Source organism: Sciurus carolinensis, chromosome 10, assembly GCF_902686445.1.
Source record: "Sciurus carolinensis chromosome 10, mSciCar1.2, whole genome shotgun sequence".
Lineage (NCBI taxonomy): Eukaryota > Metazoa > Chordata > Mammalia > Rodentia > Sciuridae > Sciurus > Sciurus carolinensis.
This window is the reverse complement of record NC_062222.1, coordinates 140,444,569-140,463,560: the sequence shown is the minus strand read 5'-3', so window position 1 is coordinate 140,463,560 and position 18,992 is coordinate 140,444,569. Positions and strand designations below refer to the sequence as shown.

Below are 18,992 nucleotides of genomic sequence, written 5' to 3'. Positions count from 1 at the left end.
ACCGTGAGGAGTCCCACAGGAACTCAGTCGGCTGTTACCCACCCGCTTTCCCCCTAGATCCAGCACTACCAGGAAGACTGCCCCTCTAACCGAAAGCTAGTGGCCCTCCTGCAGCCATGCCCTGGCCCACCCGCCCAGTAGTGCAGAGCTGCCCTGGTGGGTCTGCAGCCCACCAACCCCTCCCCACCTGTCACCGACACAAATGAGGGAGAGATGGCCACAGGACAGTGGAGTCCAGACTCTGTTCATCCTGATATAAATTAGGTCACAATCAGGAAGCAGTAAGTCACACAAGGAGGACTAGTGTTCAGGGACACACCCTGGGGGCAGTCTCGCATAAATAGGACAAGCCACACTGACAACGAGCAGACACCTCCTGCAGGTGTGAATCAAGGCAAAAACTAGAGGCACCACCAAGGTCTGATTCTGGAACCACAGGTGACGTGAACACAAGGAACATCTATGCAGAGAACACAGCTGGCCCTCGGGATGCGTTTGTCTGCAGTTTTGGCAGAAGCAGAAGGGGCGGGACTGAGTGGCACCAAGACCCCCAGGGCTGCAGGCCAGGCCACAGCCACTTCTGAGGTCAAGGGCCATGGCCATGCAGATCCAGTGCCAGCAGACAGAGAGGAAAGATCTGACTGGAGGTCCCTTTGGGGGGTGGGGGCCTCTGGAGACTTCCCACATGGGTTTCTTGTTTCTGGTCAGACTCCTTTAGAATCTGAGGTGAGAAGCGTCTTGGCACGTGCTCCAGGCCCAGAAGCAGAACTGCCTGGGGCATGGGGCCAGGGCAGGAAGGGAGCAGCAGCAGGCCTGTGAGGGCTGCGGCTGAGCCTGGGTCTCCAGCGCGGAGCACACCGGAGGGAACCTACACTTGGCAGTGCAGGCCCCCTGCCTCGACCCAGGGCCCGAGCGGGTATGCTCAGGGCCTGGCCCACACTCCAGCTAGCCTGCAGGTGGACGGGTTCCCTCACCTCAGCCACAGTGCAAGCCAGAAAACAAGGGAAGCTGCCTTCTCAGGACAAGCAGAGGTGGCCACCCTCCTACCAGGTGGGGCCGGCAGAGCTAGCAGCACTTGCTGCTGCAGGGTCAGGAGGTGGTCCAGGGGAATGGTCTCAGGGGCACAAAATGAGGTCAGAGGCCCACATGATGGCCCTTGTCCAGTGCTGTCCAGTTCATGGGGCTCAGGTGGAGGGGTACAAAGAGGGTGTCTCACCCCCAGAAAGGCAGCTTGGGCTGCCCTTGACTGACAGGTGTGGGATCCCAGTCCCTGTGTGCCAACCTGCTACACAACTATCACTGAACCGAGGGGAGATGGCCCACCCAGCAGTGTCCGTGGAACACCGGACAAGGACAAGAGCTGGTGACCCCTGGGCCTGGGGTGACAGCCAGGTTCATCCGCTGGCCAGCCAGTGTGTGAACTCGGAGCAGCTGAAGACAGGAAGCCCAGCCCGGCCGCCACATCTCGGCCTTCTACTTCGGGTCACCCTCAGGGGCAGACGAGGTGTCTGCCCTGGCATCCCTGGCGGCACCGACCTTCCTGGGCCTCTGCTTGGCCTTCCTTAGCATGTGCACCTGTTTGAGGCAGGGGGAGGGGTCAGGATGGCATAGGCCAGTTCTGGGAGCACAGATGGTCAACGCCCTGGATGGGGCTGTCAGCAGCCCACTGCCCACCCTCGGCTAGGCCTCTCAGGCCCAGGTCTCATGTTGTCATGACCACCTGGCCTCTGGGAGGCACAGTCCACTTGAGCAGCAATGGCCACGCCACAGCCACAGCCCACCTGGCTTCAGGCCCTAGTCGACATACCTTGGGACCAGCAGCTGAGATGATCATGTGCCCCGGGGCCTGAACCCAGGGCTCACCATCCACCTGCACGGGAGTGGCCTTGAGGAGCGTGACTCGGAAGTAGGAGCCCTGGGCGATGCGGATCCCAGAGCGCAGCCCACCCTGCACCTGGCCCTGGGCAGAGGGAGGCTGGGCTTAGTGGGCCCACAGGAGCCACCGGGCTGCCCACTGGGCTCCAGTGCTCACCATGTGCACGACGCCGGTCACACCCACCACCTCCAGCAGCCCGTCGTCCATGCGTGGCTTCTCAAACCTTGGGTCGCTGTCTGAGCCCCACAGGTCAGCCCCTGAGCCCCAGCTGCCCCGAGAGGGAGAGGGAGAGGGAGGGGCGTGCACAGGTTAGGCCCAGCTGGACAGGGCTGCAGGGGCCCAGCCCCACACCTGGGAGCCCAGCCCCACACCTGGGGATGTTGATGAAGATGAGGCCCTCGATGCTGGGCAGGTCCACCTCCTGCTGCTCCACCTGCAGCCGGATCTCCCTGTGCAGGCCGCGGGCGTGGCTGAGCTTCTGCAGCCCGACCCGCACGTACACACCCTTATTGTGGAACCTGCCGAGGGGCACACCCGTGGTCATCGGCCAGGGACTGCTGCCTTGCCAACCGCAGCTCCAGCTCCTGGCCTGCCCTCCTGGTACCTGCTGGTAAACTTGCCGGGCTCCTCCTCCCTCGCCTGGTGGAAGTCCAGGCTGAGCTCAGCGTCAATGCCAATCCCACAGTAGTTGCTCATCTGCACAACCTGGGGACAAGGGTGTCACCAGCACACTAGCCAGCCTCTAGGTACCCTGCTGCCGGCCCACAGCACCCAGAGCAACCCACCACACCAGTGGTTGAGCGAGAGCCTCATCTTCCGAGTGGGGGTGCCAGCACCCCTGCTCATGGCTGAGGAGGGAGATGCCCACGCTCCTCAAGAGCCACCCGCGAGAGCCCAGCAAGGGGCACACTAGTACCTTGGGGGGCTCTGTGTCCACTACACTGTTCTCAGCACTACTGGCCTCCTGGGCGTCCAGCAGGATGGTCCAGCGGTCCATGAGCACAGCGTCAGCCTCATCCACAGACACGAGCACAGAGAACGGGTCTTCCCCGCTGTAGCCCGCTCCCCAGCGGAGCACTCGGCCAAGGTCGTTCCCTGGTACACGGGTGAGACGCGGTGACTCCCACGCGCCACCACAGAACAGAGCCCCCACCTGGGACAAGAAAGCCCGGCACAGGCCTGGAGCAAGACTCAGGGCCACGCGCCCATCTCTAACTCGATGGCTGATCCCACCTGTGCCCAGGGGCAAGATGGCCACAGGAGGCTGTGGGCAGGCCAGACGGTGTCGCGTCTCCTCCAGAGCACCAAGCACCCAGCCCACGGTGCCATCGCCACCACACACCAGCACCCGGAAGCAGGGTACCTGGGAGAACAGATGGAACCTGCGGCAGGAAACGGGAAGTGTCCCCCACTGTGCAGCCTGTCTCCAGCCACATGCCTCCTGCAACCTCAAGTTCTCAGGGGCCACAGGCAGCATGGAAGCCCTCCCGCCTGCAGCAGACCCGGACTCACCCAGGAAGAGGCCCCCCGTTGGTCAGCTCGAAGACCTGGTGTGGGTTCAGCAGCCTGCGGAAACTGCAGAGCAGGTCTCGGCCCTTCAGGCCTCCGCTTTTAGGGTTCACAAACACGAGGAGCGGGCAGCAATCTGGGGGCAGCTTCATGTGCTGAGAGGCAGGGGGGCTGGGTTAGGGCAGGCCTGCCTGAGTCCACTGGCCAGAGCAGCCCTCCTGAGGAAGGCACGCTGCATCCCCACACGCTCATCCCCGTGCTGACCGCAGGACCTCTTTCAACGAAAGCCTGGTTCTCAGGCTGTGGCCAGTGGACAGCAAGGAGGCCAGCTGGCTGCCTGGAACTCCAAGGGCAAAGGCCAGCCACACCCGCCTGCCAGGCCACATGCCCACAGGCACAGACCCAGAGGTCCCTGCCTGGTGCTGCCGGCCAGCACAGAGGCCTGGCCCTCACAGGGCACCCAGCTGTCCCTCAAAGGTCTGCAGCTCCCAGGCCCCCTGCCCACACAGCGACCAGGAACAAGGCTGTTCCCAGGGTGGCCACACTTCTCCCTCGGGCTGTGGGACAGAACCCATCTCCCACTTCCCACACGCAACCCCAAGAACCAGCCCAGGAGCCCAGACATGGGCCAGGCAGGGTCCCTGCAACAGGGTAGGGTGACGAGACAGACACAGGGTGGGCGGCGGCACACGGACGGGACCGTGGCTGGGCGAGGACACACTTGGGGCTACGTGGCCCGAGGGGCAGGCAAGGCCGCCTGTGCTCACCACTTACCCACTCACCCCAGGGCAGGCAGCTGACGGGAGAGAGAAAGTGGTGTCGGCTTCAGGCCCAGCTCCGCCCGTGGAGCGAGCGGACGGGCTGGGACGTGCCTGAGCCCTGTCCTGCAGGGGCCGAGCCTTCAGAAAGTGGGGACAGCCACCTGCCCTGGCCAGGACAGGACCAGGTAGGACCGGGCTGGGGGACCTACAGGCATTCCTCACTTGGCCACAGACCCCCAGACCAACTCTATTTCTCCTGGTCTTGAGCTGCGGGTCAAGGGCCAGGATTCAAGAACAAAAAGCCGTGGACACCTGAGCTTCACAGGACGAGCAGAGGCAGGCAGGGCAAAGTGACCATGGGCACTCACGGGTGAGCAGGGGCAGGCAGGACTGAGCCAGAGACCACCAGGACGGCGTGGGATGGAGGCCCGTCTGCAGCCCTCCTGCGGCTGCATACCTGTGCCCGCATACCTGTGCCCACAGGCAGTGCCGCCCTCGCTGCCCTGCCACCCTCTTCCAGGCACTGCTGGCTCTCGAGGGGGTCGCCAGCAGAGAGGCTCCACCAACGGGTTAAGCCCTGGGTGTGGAGCAGGGGCCCTAAGCCCTCCCGGTGGGGTGGAGAGGACATGCCAGTGGGATGTTGGCAGTCACATGCTCTGGCTCTTGCAGGGAGCCACTGTGCAGACCCCACGTGTTCTGTGTAGTCTGCAGCTGTGTCCTGTGGCCTCCCAACAGGGTAGAGGCCTTGGGATCCAGAGAGGACAGCCAACCCTGGCCCCCAAGAGCGGGTCTCACCCACCAGGCAAGCACTGACTCTCTGACCTCTGTCCCTCTGGTGTAAAGTGGGCAGCCTTGTCCATCCTAGGCTACGAGGCCTGACCGAGGTGGCACCTACCAGCCCCCGCAAACTCCAGGGGGATGCTGGCTCAGCACGCCAGCCGTGAGGATGGGAGACGCACACCTGCCACCCTCAGGGAGCCACAGAGCCGCAGAGCCGCCCACTCACCAGCACATCTGGGAGCACCAGCACTGACAGTGGCCGGCCACGCACAGCTGTGTCCCTGCCCAGCATGTACAACCGCTCGGCCTCGGCAAAGCAGGTCACGTCCAGCACCACCGCACCTGCAAAGGCGCCAGAGCTGGGGGAGCCTACCCTGCACACCACCCTACCTAGCCCACGGGGCAGTGCAGGGGCCGGCCCTGCACACCCACCGGGGCACCCCCACCATGCCCAGGGCAGGGTCTGTCCACCTGTCAACAGCCCAGCTCTGGCACAGCCAACCAGAGTCAGCCCCTGGAAGCTGGCATCTACAGTGAGGGCCTCCCCACCCCACGGTGCTTCAAGGATGGCCAGGCTCAGCTACCAAACCCAACAGTGGGCAGTGGGCCTTCCCCACACCAGGGTCCCAGGCTACCCTGGGGCACGCCCACAAGTAGGCAGGTTACTGGGGCATTTGGAACCTCCCCAGGAGAAGGCAGGGCCATGGCAGCAAGGCCTGGAGGGCACAGCGGAGCCTGAGCCACGCTGACGCAAGCATCAGAAGTCAGGCAGGGATGTCGCCAAGCCCTGGAGGAGGGAGAGCTGGCCCTGCCCACCTCTGGAGTGTGGGCACAGCTCACCTTGGGAGTTGTAGACATGGCTCACAGACACCACGGCAGCTGCAGAGAGACTTACGTCAGGGCACGTGCTGCCAAGGCTGCCCGATCCCCCTTCCCAAGGGCTTCCCACTCCAGAGCAGGGCCTGCCCCCTGAGGGAAGCAGAGATCCCTGGGGAATGAAAGGTCAGAGAGCTGAGTGGGCTCTGCCTAGGCAGAAACCAAGCCGGGGCCCAGCTGGTGGGAAAGGCAGGAGAACCACCCTAGCCAGAAGCCCTGGCCAGCCCAGGGTCACACCTTTAGTGGCCATGGCCTCATGCAGCAGGTGACCATACTCCTGGGGGGACAGGCCAGGTGGCAGACCACCCACGAACAGAGAGACGTGCGGGGTCATGGTCCGGCTCTCAGTGACATAGAACCGCGTCTGGCTCACCTGCCGCACCGATGTCTGTGGGGAGGGCAAGGGCCGTAGGGATGCTGGGCAGGGCCCCCAGCGCCAGTCCCTCTGCCCTCCCCATCCACCAGGGGCAGTGGAATGTCCCTGGGGCGCAGTAAGAGGGGAACCAGGACTGCCTTCCTCTGGGCCAGCCCTGAGCGCCCAAGAAACAGGGGCAGTCTGTGGCTCAAGGCCCTCCTGCTGGGGGTGATGATGTTTCATAGTGGACGCTGCCAGCCAGGGCAGTCAGCTGCCTGCTGGCGAGGATGCAGTATCTGAGGACACACCCCTCCGTGGGGCAAAGGCCATGCTGAGGGCCAGCAGCTCCCTGTGGCCAGCTCCACACCCACTGACCTGCCGGATGTCCTGAAGCCGATCGAGCAGGGGCTCTTCATCTGCCAGCACTGTCCGCTGGACTGTAGGGTTGAGGGCATAGCCCATTAGGGTCTGGCTCCTCCCTACATCAGCCAACAGCCACCCTGAGAACCCAGGGCACATGGGGACACAGGCAAGATGCCCCAACATCCTGGGAGACACCCTAGGCTCGGGAGGCAGAGGCCGGGCCCAGGACACATGCAGGCCGAGGAGCACTGCCCAGCCTGCTCACCCACCTTGCTTGCTGCCCATGAGCACCTCGACCAGCTGGAAGCTCTCAGGACCCTCGACCTGCGAGGCAGGGACGGGCCATCAGGCCTGGCCCAGCTCCCACCTCCCCAGGACACCTGCAGCAACAGAGACAGGGCCCCCGGCTAGGTCACCCCCGGCGAGGCAGAGGCAGGCAAGGCCAGCATACGCACCTGGCGCCCGAGCAGAGGGAGGACCTCCAGGACCAGGGCCTGCGCCGTGCTCTGTGGGGTCACACGGATGGACACGTAGGCCACGCCCACCCTGCGGGGGACAGGCTCGGAGCTTGGGCCGCGGCCCCCCCACCCACTCACCCAGCAGACCCTCGCCTTGGGCCTCACTTGAGCCAGCCTGGGTAGATCTTCAGGACCTCCTGTGTCCGAGGCAAGGACCGGATGACCCAGGCCTCGGGCATGGGCTCCTGGGGCCCAGGGACTCTGCCGCCCTCCTCCTCCGCAGGCCCACCTCGCCCAGCCTTTCCCAGGGCCTGGGTGTCACCACTCCGCGAGGGCAGGGGCAGCGCCTGCAGCTCAAAGTCCCGAGAGTCCTCGCTGACACAGTAGGCCCGCAGCGCCGCCTCCTGCGGGGTGGGCACAGCTGTGGGAGGCAGGCGGGGGCCTCACAGGCAGGCGGCCTGCCCTGGCCTCCTCTGCCCTGGCCTCCTCTGCCCTGGCCTCCTCTTACCAGCACCTCCTGGCTGGTGGCCAGCCGAGGAACAGTCACCAGGCGGAACTGGTTTCTCCTGATGGCGTCGTTGCCATCAAAGATCTTCAGGGTCTGCTTGCCTGGGACAGGAGGGACGGTGAGAACCCCAGTGGTGGGGACGTGGGGACAGGGCAGGGACAGGCCAACCACGACCAGGGCACTGACCAGACTCAGGAGCCGCCAGGGCCTCTCTGCCCAGCACCCCAGCAGTGCTTCCGTCTGCTCCCTCATCCCTGTCACCTGCAGAGTGGACGTGCACCTGTCACCAACACTGCCCGCCTGGCCCCTGGTGCCCAGGGCCGCCCCGTCTCACCTGGCTCCGGCGCCACCGTCTCCGCGATGCGGAAGCAGTGCCTCTTGCTGAAGTTGCGGGACAGCAGGCGCACACACGAGGGGGGCAGCACCAGGGAGCGCAGGCGCCCGAACGCGCACTCGGGGGCGAGCGCCGCGGAGCACACCGAGTGGGCCTGGGGGACGCGGGCCAGCTGATGCCGGGCGGGGGCGGGTCTCCCCAGGCCAGGGCAGACCGCACCCTCGGAAAGGCCGCCCCGCCCCTCCTCGGGCCACACCCACCTGGACGCCACACCACTCGCAGCGCACGCCGGCCGGCACATCTGAGGACCCGCACGTCTTCCTGCAAACCTCACAGCGCGCGCCAGAGGGCAAGTTCCCCTCCCGCCAGTGGTGGTGGTGCACGTCCTGTGGAGGGGACGGTCAGCGGCGTGGCCGCCCCGCCCGGCCGCCCTCACGCCCAGGCCCCTGCACTCACGTGGTCCTGGTGGCCATCCTGGTGGCACTGGCGGCAGTCGCTGCAGGCGAAGGGCACACAGTCGGGGTGAACGTGCAGCTCACACACTGGGGGGCGGGCAGGGTTAGGGCTCTCACCGTGCCCCTGCCCCCGCCCTCCTCGCAGGCCTCCCGTGGGCTGGGGTGACCCCGGCCCTGACACCGAGGATTCCCCTCCCTGCCTACCTGCACTGGGCCTGGTGTGCACCCCCGCAGCAGAAGCCCCCACGCTGGCCCTGCACCGATCCCCACCCCCCTCTAGAACCGCGGGTTGGGGGCAGGCTACCAGAGGACAGGCCACCCTGGGCAACAGAAACCAGGCCCTGGGTGAGGGGCCTGGCCGAGGGGCTAGTGGAGCCAGGGGTACCTTCACAGCGAAGAGCGGGTGCCTCCAGGCCCTTGCGGCACACAGAGCAGAACCTGCGCTTGTAAAGGCCCCGGGGGCCAAAGCAGTGGGCTACAGGGACCTGCAGGGCAGAGCAAGCCTCAGCCTGTGCCTGCCTCAGCCCTGGCAGCTGCCTCCTCCCCTCCAGAGGTTCCTGAGGCCACCACCCCCAGGTCCACCTCTGGGAGGCAGTTGGGCCACAGGACTGTAACCTTTGCTGCCTTTCCATGAGAGATGGAGAGGAGTCAGGCCCTCACCCTGCCGCCCGTCCCGCTCCAGGCCTTCAGTTACCAGTGCACAGCAGAAGGGCACGGAGGCTAAAGCTTATTTCTCTCTTATTTTTCGGTACTAGGTGGGGCCCTTTACCACTGAGCTACACCCCCAGTCCTTTTTATTTTTTATTTTGAGAGGGCCTCACTGAGTTGCCCAAGCTAGACTTGAACTTGCGATCCTCCTGCCTCAGTCTCTAAGTCTCTGGAATTACAGGTGTGTGCCACCATGCCTGGCTTTTTAAAATATCCATATCCTCTAAATCTTTATCACATGTATTTGAAATTTATGACTTTTTTTTTTTAAATTTAGTAAAGTGAAAAAGCAGACATTAAGACAAACTGTAGGAAATGGAGCCACAGCTGTCCATGGGAGGGCCACCCCAGATGTGGCACCCCAAGCCAGCAGCTGAAGCCAGCATGCTCAGGCCCTCTGTGCTCACACATGGTGATCAAGCCGTTCCCCCAAACACAGCACCAAGCATGCCAGGCAGACACCCAGCCAGAGCCCACCTGGCAGCAGGTGGCCTGCAGCCCGGCCCTTCACCCACCAACAGCCCTGCTGCCCTGAGCCCCAGCACACGGAAACAAGGGTGGTGGTCAGCAGCGCCACTCCTCGGGGCCAGCTAGGCGGCAGGTAAGTGGGGTGTGGAGCAGTGTGCAGGGGCAGAGGTGGCGACTGAGGCCATCAGTCCTCCCTAAACACTGGCCGCCATCACCCAGAGAAGGGAAGTCCCCGCACCCAGCAACGACAGCCAGGCACCTCGACACCCCGTGGAGAACTCTACAGAGGGAAGTACATGGTCAAATTCCTCCAGCTCCTGGCTTGGACCTTCTGTTTGCATGAGCGTGGGCCCAAGGGCTACGTTGTGCAGAGCTGTGGATGTCACTGCAGGGCAGAGACGGTGGTGCTGAGTCAGAGCACCCAGCCCCGGCGCCCTGCACGCTGCACCTGGTACCCATGCCTGCTCTCTACTGCACTGTCTCCTCCACAGTTCACCTGCTAGTGGGCAGGCAGTGTGGCGTGTGCCCTGTGGGACTGGCCCCGCAGGAGGACACCTGGGGACCCACCCAGGTGCTCAGGGCTATCCACTGCTCCTTCCCTTGGACAGCTGAGCAGGATTGTGCCCTTTGCTTCTTAATCACAGTGTGACCAAGCTGACAGGAGGACAGCCAGGCAGCCCGACCCACAAGGGCCCACGCGCACGGCCGGGCTGGCACTCACCCGCACCAGGCTGGGCGCGGTGCCCGTGCATGGAGTCCTCACGTGCTTCAGGCACTTCTCGTGGGACATGAAGTTGCAGACTGTGGGAACAAGAGCTACGTCAGTGGTCTGGTCCTGCTGGGCAGCTACCTCCCACCCAGGAGCTGAGAGGACCCAGGACCCAGCCCCCAGTCTTGCTCAGCAGAACCACAGCAGGGCACTGGCATCTTCCACAGGGTCTGGGTGCCCAGTGCAGAGGGTCCTGGCCAGGCAGTGGAAGAGGCTACGTTGTGCAGAGCTGTGGATGTCACTGCAGGGCAGAGACAGTGGTGCTGAGTCAGAGCACCCAGCCCCGGCGCCCTGCACGCTGCACCTGGTACCCATGCCTGCTCTCTACTGCACTGTCTCCTCCACAGTTCACCTGCTAGTGGGCAGGCAGTGTGGCGTGTGCCCTGTGGGACTGGCCCCGCAGGAGGACACCTGGGGACCCACCCAGGTGCTCAGGGCTATCCACTGCTCCTTCCCTTGGACAGCTGAGCAGGATTGCCTACAGGTGAGCTGTTGTGCTGCCCCTGCCTTGTCCCACTGGGCAGTGGAGAAGGCACTCCTGCCATCCCAGGGCTGAGGCCAGGTGACACACTGACACAAGACCCCCACGTTCCCCACCCTCATCTACAGCCAGGACCTGGTGTTGTGGCCATCCTGGAAGACAGCAGGCAAGGCCCCCGCACCTCTGCAGCTGGCCCTCAGCAGGCAGAGGCTTCATAAGCTTCTGCATCTCTGCACACCTCCCAAGAGCAGCTCTGCCTGGGATACTCTTCCCACTCACTCCCGAAACTGTGTCCATTCCTAACTGCCCGTCACCTTCTAAGGGGTGTGCCTGATGTCCAGAGCCACACCAGGTAGGTGGGACACCTAGCCAGGTAAGGGTTCCCAAAGGCAGGAGTTGCCAGCAGGCAGACTGCCCTGAGCCTCCAAAGGCAGTGTGTCTTAAACACTGGCTGTAGTGGGTGGGAGGCCAGGACAGCCCCAGGGCCAGCAGACACAGCACCTTGATCCTGGGGAGGTGGCAAGTCCCAGGGCCTCAGCAGGAGCAAAGGCTCAGCAGCAGATGGATGATCAGAAGCGGGGGGCAGTCTGTAGTGGCACATTCAGAACCAAGCGACCAAGAGAGGACAGAGGGGCAAGGAGTCTGAGCTGGGCCCCAAGGGTAGGAAAGGTGGACAAGGTCACAGGGGCAAAGGACAAAACTGCCGAAACTACCCAGAGTTAACCTGTCTGTGGGGCCTGAGACAGGCCCATTCTTAGACGGGCACTCCCTAGAGGGCAAGCTGGGGGGCTGCCCTCGGGAGCCCCAACCTGTGGACCCCCACCTCCCACACACCAGGCCAGCTCCTCAGTCAGCTGCTTTGCCCAAGACAAGGCTGAAGATTCCTGAGCCCCTTCAACGTAGAACCCACCTGCAAGGGGCCCTTTTGTGAAGGGGAACAAGGGTCTAGTCTTAGACTTCAGCTCCTGCCTTCAGATCTCTCACCACGACAGGGATCCTGGGTCTGCCCTCAAACCTACAGTTCCATGTTCATCACCTTTCACCTTCACAGGGATTAACCTCAGACCTGGAGCTCTGCTTCCGTACCTTTCACCTGTGCAGTGAATGCTGTGGGCTAGCCCTCTACCTGCATGCAGCCCTGTGTTCCACCTCTCACCTGTGTGTGGGGTCCTGAGATCTAGCCTGACTTGGCCTGCATATGCACACCCTCCACAATGGAGCCCCTGCCTGCTCCTGGGAGCAGGCAGAGCAGTGTAGTCTCTGAGCTGACAGAAAAACCACGGTGACAAAAAAAAAAAAAACACAGTGAGCACCCCATGCCAGCTGGCCAGCCTGGGAGTCAGGACCACCACACCCTTTTCATTGACAGAGGACATCCCTGTGTGAGTGTCTGGCCTGAGTGGCTCCACCCTAGAGCAAAGGCCTGTCTCTATGAGCAGGGCAGAGGTTCCTCAGTCAGTCCCACCTCCAGCCCCTGACCAGGGCTCAGGAAGTGCCAAAGGTCCATGTGTTCCACTCAGGCTGGGCTGAGGGTCCCAAGGCCTGCCTGGTGACATGAGGAAGGGCCAGAAGAGGCCCAGCCCGGAAGCATCCTTGAAGCAGAGAGCTGCCTGGGCTGGCTTGGCAGCTGGGTGGGAGCCCTGTTGGGACACGCCACACCTGGGAGGAGGCCCAGCCCAGCTCTCCCCGCAGCAGAGTCTGAGCAGAGCCAGCACTAGGTCCTGGGCAGCAGCATGCATTCACGAAGAGAATGACCAGCATTTGCCGCTCAGGTCAGCCGGCTTGCCCATCCCTACTGCCCAGTCGCCCAGAGATGCAGTCAGACCTGGGAACCCCAGAGAGGTCCGGGCTGCCTCAGGGCCAGCTGGCTCCCCCCGCCCCCCGGACCCTGCAACTGCCCCCCACCCAACCCCAGCGCCACACCGTGGCTACAATCCCCCACCCCCGACCAGGGAGCCCAGGAACCCCGCGGCAGGAGGGGCAGGGATGAGCGGCTGAGGCCCTGCGCCGCACTCCTGGGGGCAAGGCCCGTGCGGGCCCGCGGCCCTCGGGAGGAGGCCCAGGCCGGCGGCGCGCTCTCACCATCGCACAGGAACCCGGCCAGCCCCCAGACAAAGTCGGAGCAGAGGTGGCAGAAGGTGGGCTTGGTGAGCGTCACCTTCCGGAAGCTGTGGCCCGGAGCGGCGGGGCTGGGGGCTCTGCTGCCAGACTGCTCTGGCCCCGGCCCGGGGCGCGCGCGGCCTCGGGCACCCAGCACGGGGCTGCTGGCCGGGCTGCCGGGGCGCAAGGAGCCGCCACCCAGCCAGGCGCGTGCCCCGGGCTCGGTCGCCGCCGCCATCCCGGCCCGACAGCCCGAGCCCGGACTGGCGGGCGGGTGCAGGCCGGGTCCGCGCTGAAAGACTGGAACAGTGCTCCGCCTGCGCCGGCTTCCGACTGCGCTGCACACTGCGCAGGCGCGGGGCGGGGCCTGCGGTCAGTGGGGAGGGGCCAGTGACTGTGGGCGGGGCCTGGTGAGGGCGGGGACAGCGAGGCGAGATCGGGATACGAAGGTCTGGTTCAGGCCCAGCTCGCGCGGGCTGAGGGAGGGAGTTGATGGACTTGGTCTCTTCCTGACCGCCTGCGACCATCTGGCAGGCCCCAGCCGAGACTATTTCCCCGCACGCGGCCTCGCGACCCCGGACAGGGGGACTTTGCACCTGCGGTTTCCATGCTTGTGACTGTGCTGATCTACACCTCCGACGCAGGACGCTGATCCCAGCGAGGCCCAGGCTCTGCCTTTCCGCCCGAGGGCAGGAGAGCAGTGAGGGTTCCAGGGCTGGGACCCTGCGTGCCTCTGCAGTGTCGCTGGAAGCGGGGTTCGTGCTGACCTGCCCTGTCGCACTCCTGGTCACTTTCCCACCACGCTCCCAGTTCTGGAATCCATGGAGCTGGTCACTCAGTGGAGGGGCAACCCCAGCATGCACGACTTTGTCTTGTCAGAGTGTTGCTGCTGACATCTGGGGTCAGGGTCCATACTGGTCACCTATTTCCTTTGCCAGCAGGGAGAACCTGACCCTGTGGGCCTGACCATGGTTGAAGTTGGGGAGGCCTCACTGTGTATCTGAGCCAAAGGGCTCCTGCAGGACATCTAGATGCCTCCAGCCAAGCCACCACCAGGGCAGAGCAGGAACCTGCAGGGTCAAGCAAAAGGACAATCCCAGGGGAAGAGTAAAACAGAGAGGGGCACATTAGGAGAGGATAATGTCTCCAGGCAGGGCTGCTGCAGAGGAAATGCCTGGGAATGTGCTGGAACTTCTGAATGGGAGACAGGACGTTTGTCCTTGGTTCCAGTGACCGTCTAAAAAGAAGAGCAGACCCTTGAGAAGCTGGGAGGGGAGGCTTGGACCTCCATGCCTGCAGGACAGGTCCACTTGTGCTGCAGCTGAGGGCAGAACCCTGGGTAAGCCGTCTTCACCTAGAGAGCAGCACAGCGCTGCCCTCAGCCGAAAGCCCTCCCCTTACCCTGCCCGTTCCAGCCAGCCAGCGGTAAGGACGCTGGTTTCCACTCCTCTCTCCTTTCTCCTCAGCACACCCTTCTGGCTTCAGCCAAATCGGGCCCTGGACCTGCCTCTGTCCAGGCCCACCTGCTCTTGGCTCTGGGAGGGCTTCGACCCAGCCCTGGAGCCTGGAAGAGGCAGAGGTTCACCGAGGCCACCCCCGCAGCCCAGACTGTAGTGACATCTAAAGAACAGCAGTGTTCACAGAGACACCTCTGCCCTAGGGGAAAATAGAGCACATCTGACTGCTTCTGCCAGAACTCCGTTTCCTGAGGCAGCACGTCAACTAAAACAGCCTGCATTTCCATCATACCCTTCCACAAACTTCCCAGAATATCTTCCAGAGCAATTAGCAGCTTACCACGGAAGGTGTCTTAAAACCTGAAACCTCTGCAATGGTTGAAACCAAACAGCACCCGCCAGATGGGGACTGTGTGTCAGCATCTTCAGCAGCTCTTGGGATGATCTCTTGCACAGGCCCCTCCAGGTTCCTGACCCCCACTCGTCTGTGGCATTGTCTCTCCCATTCACCCTCCCCACTGTCTTAGATCTGGCTCCAGAACAAAATGCCATGGTGGATTAATCAGCTTATTTCTCTGGGCTTTGGAGACCGGAAGTCCAGTATCGGGGTGCTGACATGGTCAGGTTCTGGAGAGATCTACTTCCCTCCCCCCTCCCCAAAGAGCCACTGTGTACCATCATGGCAAAAGTGTGCCCCCAGGTTTATATGTTGGGAGTCCAGTCCTTAGCACCTTGGAATGTGACCTCCGTTGAAGACAGGAACTTTCCAGAGATGGTCAAGTTAAAACAAGGTCATTAGGATGGGACCTCGTCCCCACTACTGGTGTCCTCATGAAAGGGGAGCAGACAGGGAGAACGTCCGTGACCAGGACAGCAGAGGTCAGGGTGCTGGTTCTATGAGCCAAGGAGCCCCAGGGGGGTCCAGGACAGAAGCTCCCTCACAGCCTCAGGGGAGCCAGCCCTGGACACCTTGCTGGGGACTTGCAGCCTCCAGGATTGTTAAACATTAAGTTTTAAGTCTACCCAGTCTGTGGTACTTGTTATGACATCCCTAGGACACTCAGACTTGTCATCTGTGCTGGCCTGTGCCAAATGGCACAGAAACAGAATTCGTGTATGTATGCCGTTTGGTGATCAGTGTCCCTCTTAGTGTTTTGCCTGAGAGCTCCAGGATCAGCCCATTTAATTGCTGCTCTCCCTTGCTCTCCCCTGGCAGGAACTGTGTATATTCCAGTTTATTTGTTCTGTTATCAATGGGTCTGGGGTATTGGCAGAACTTGGCTGTTATGAATAAGGTTTTGTGAGCATCCTCCTTGTGTTTGGATACCATGTGCTCAGAGATCCACACGGTGGACTAACATGAGTCGTAGGACAGGCTGTGCTCCCTTTAGAAGATGAGGCCAATCCCTTTCCCACAAGGAGGTCAGGCCTCCCTCAGGTCTGCAGAAGAATTCCCGCCTGCACACTTCTTCAGCGCTGGCACCTCCACGGGCAGGGAATCTCCGACGGCTTCCACTCCCCCTGCTGCAAGGGGGCTCCTCCTGCCAGGGCCGCCCGCCATCCGCAGTTCTCATGGGCTGTCGCACATCCCTCTTGTTCTTGTGACTTGTAGTTCTGGACATAGTCTGAACGTGGCTCCTTGTCAGTCGCAGGGAATGCTCGTTTCCTGCAGTAGTTCTGCTCCACCTGCCCCCGCGGAGCTGAACTGGGGCAGGCCACACCACCGCTCCTGGGCAGGGTCACCAGCCTGGCCACAGCTGTGGCACTCACGCGGCATCCCTCATCTCCTGCTGATTCTGTTTTAGGACGCCTTGTGCAGTGTGCATCTACAGTCAGTTCTTTAAATTCCCAGGGACACTGTCTCGCAGGCCTGACGGAAGCTCTCCTAACACTTGTCTTTCCTTGGGAGGACACATCACAACCATCTTGTGCTAGGGAACGTAAGACAGCACCAGCACTGAACTGGGGACCATTTCTGTCACCAACAGAAGCTCAATTTTGCAGAAAACATGGCACTAAAAGACAGCAGAAAGGCTGGGCCCAATGGTGCACACCTGTAATCCCAGTGCCTGGGAAGGCTGAGGCAGAAGGACCGAGAGAGTTCAAAGCTGGCCTCAGCAATTTAGTGAGGCCCTAAGCAATTCAGGGAGATCCTGTCTCTAAATAAAACATGAAAAAGGGCTGGGGATGTGGCTCAGTGGTTAAGTGTCCTGGGTTCAATTCTTGTACCAAAATAAAATAAAATAATAAAAAGACAGCACAAAGGACACAGTATGGGCTGAGCAAGCAGCAAGGGAACTGGTGCCACCCCAGCAGGAGCTGCAGATCAGTGGCTCAGGTCTTTCGTTGCTCTGAGCATGTCCTTGAGTGACTGAGAAGCACAGTGAGTATTGATTTGGGGGTTACAGACCCATCTGAATGCCCATCTGAATTTGCAGATGCGGCATCTATGAGTAAGGCCCAGCTGTGACCACACAGGCCACACGTTCTGTCAGGGCAGTCCGCCACAGCTCTGGGACTGGAAGTTCTCCTGTCCCCTGAAGAGGTGGCTTCTGGTTCTCACATCATCTGAGGTCACCACAGGCTTCTGTCTGACATCTCAGAGCCAGCTGGACTGACCTGGCTGTTGTGGGACTGGGTCCCCGCTTTGACGCAGCTGCCTGTGTCCCAACTGCTGTACTGGAGGAGGCAACTGGGGTGGAACGCTCGCTGTTGGAGCCCATCCAGGTGTGGGTGGTCTGAAGCAAATGGGGCTCTCAGGGAAAAATGCAAATAAATCATTACAAAATTATGTGCATGTTTATTCAGAACAAGAGAAAAAATCACAATAAGTCAGATGTTTGCATTTTTATATTTTGGTACCAGGAATGAACACATGGTGCTCCACCACTGAGCTATACCCCATCACCATCGCCTGACTTAGTGAGTCTTGCAGAGTCCTGAGGCTGTGGACTGAGGCTTCCGTGCATTGAACCCAGGGTGGACCTTGGCTCCTCTTCACCAGTGCCTTACCAGCTTCACACCTGTGCTGGCTTCCTCCTTCAGGCAGGTGCCGCGGGATTGGCTCCCTGCAGAGGCAAACACACCCATCCCTTTCTGCTCCCAGAGCTGTGCCGCTGGCCTGCCTCCACCTTCAAACCCAGCAGCCAGCACCTACATCCTAAGATGTGATCCCAGGTGGGTGCTAAGCAGCCTGGCCAGGCACACAAACAGACAGCTGCCCTAGAAGACCTGCAGCTCACATTCCCAAGGTGGGCACACCATATGCCATGCCCTGCATTGGCCAGGGCAGGAGGGAAGGAGGCCCAGGGCCTGTACTGTGGTTTCCCAGGAAGAAGTGGGTAAGGCAGGGTAGGTGCACTGAGGGCAGGTGGGACTTCCCTGGGCTGGGCTGTGGGGCAGTCCTCTGTGCTCCTGGCCTGCGGTTCCCAGGGCAGGGCAAGTCTGCTTGGTGTGGGGGTCTGGTAAAGGAGCCTCTGTGGCTCCAGACTAATCTGTCTGCATATTGAAGGGGAGCTGAGTTGCTGACTAGTCATTAGCCAAGCCTGGGGGTGGGTGAGGGCTACCCAGGATCAAGGCCAGAGCACCAAGACCACAGGAACAAGGGCACGCAGAAAATGCAAGCAGGGCAGCTGGGAGACTTGCCCTAGAGATGTGAGTCAGGTTCTCTTTAGGAAAAAAGAGAAAAGAGAGGGGCTGCTGGCACCGAAGAGGCCCCAGATGAGCCGTGGCCCCTACCCTGCCCCCAGGTGGCCAGGGCAGGAGCTACAGGCCTAAGCAGAGAGCGCGGGCTGAGTGGGAAGAACATAAAGCAGGTCCCAGGGGAGCGCACAGCCCAATCCTACTGGCTCTTTGACCTGGAAGCTCAAGTGCCTCCTGTGGTCACTGCACTTGCAGCTGTGGCCCCAGAGCCCAGGGCCCCTGCCCAGCTTCCAGTGGAGTTAAACCCCTGAACCCACCCGGTCAATGGCTATCGGGAGCTGCCCTCCTGGCCACCACTCACCTGGCCACAGACAGCTCTGCTGAGGGGACAGGGCACACCCTCCCAGCCTGACCACACCTGCCGTCCCTGCCACACACCTTCACAGGGGCCAGACGCACACATGTCCAGGGATGGGCAAAACAGGACACCCAGGACCTCCCCAAGAGACTCGCTCGGGCCCCTCTCCTCTCAGACACTCCAGCCCACACCCCTTTGTCCTCTGTGGGCTCTGCGGGCAGCACAGTCCTTGCTCCCAGTTTTACTCTGAGTCAACGGGCACCCCCTGGCAGTCCCCGGAGCCCCCACTGTGGCAGCCCTGGCTCCTCCCACCTCCTGGAGCCCCTGGTGCAGGCTCCTGGTGCATGGCTGCCCCTCTTGGTTCTGTGGTGAGTCCTTCAAAGCCACCTGCTGGGCTCTCCTGGAGACAGAAGTTCTCACAGACCTGGACCTGACCCTGTTCTACCTCCGGTCTGCAGGTGGGAAACCCGCTTCGGATCTTCTCCTGTGCTTGCTCCATAGCGTCCATTATTTTTCTATTTCATAATGAATTTTACCTGCCATTTGTCTTCTGTTTCTTCCTCTTTTTAAGTCTAAACTGCAGTTAAACCAGCCCATTATATTTTTGACTGCTTTATTGAGATATGACTTACATTCAATAAAACAACCAATTTAAATTGTGTGATTCAATAAGTTTTGAGTAAGTTTTCTTGAGGTATTTGTGGGTTTTTTTCAACATTTTCATGTTGGGAAAA

The 18,992-nt window shown here is 61.7% G+C and overlaps 1 protein-coding gene across 4 annotated transcripts; it reads right to left on the bottom strand.

The window, feature by feature from the left end:
* Window positions 1-223: 223 nt before the first annotated feature.
* Window positions 224-13,134, bottom strand: Dgkq (diacylglycerol kinase theta). Of its 4 annotated transcripts, none has more exons than XM_047566352.1 (23): window positions 12,784-13,134; window positions 10,173-10,252; window positions 8,661-8,760; window positions 8,277-8,362; window positions 8,081-8,206; window positions 7,821-7,974; window positions 7,673-7,747; window positions 7,487-7,587; window positions 7,144-7,382; window positions 6,976-7,066; window positions 6,790-6,844; window positions 6,533-6,594; window positions 6,040-6,190; window positions 5,767-5,805; window positions 5,153-5,268; window positions 3,389-3,540; window positions 3,110-3,258; window positions 2,793-2,971; window positions 2,481-2,581; window positions 2,248-2,394; window positions 2,033-2,144; window positions 1,808-1,960; window positions 224-1,575 (listed from the first exon to the last, which is right to left on the bottom strand). In XM_047566352.1, the coding sequence occupies exons 1-23, from the start codon at window positions 13,037-13,039 to the stop codon at window positions 1,474-1,476; spliced, it is 2,826 nt and encodes a 941-aa protein (XP_047422308.1). In that variant the 5' UTR covers window positions 13,040-13,134; the 3' UTR covers window positions 224-1,473. The 4 variants fall into 4 exon arrangements, with proteins under 4 accessions (XP_047422308.1, XP_047422310.1, XP_047422309.1 ...); XM_047566354.1 differs by having other exon boundaries at window positions 12,860-12,989; XM_047566353.1 differs by lacking the exon at window positions 2,033-2,144.
* Between the last annotated feature and the right edge of the window lie 5,858 nt (window positions 13,135-18,992).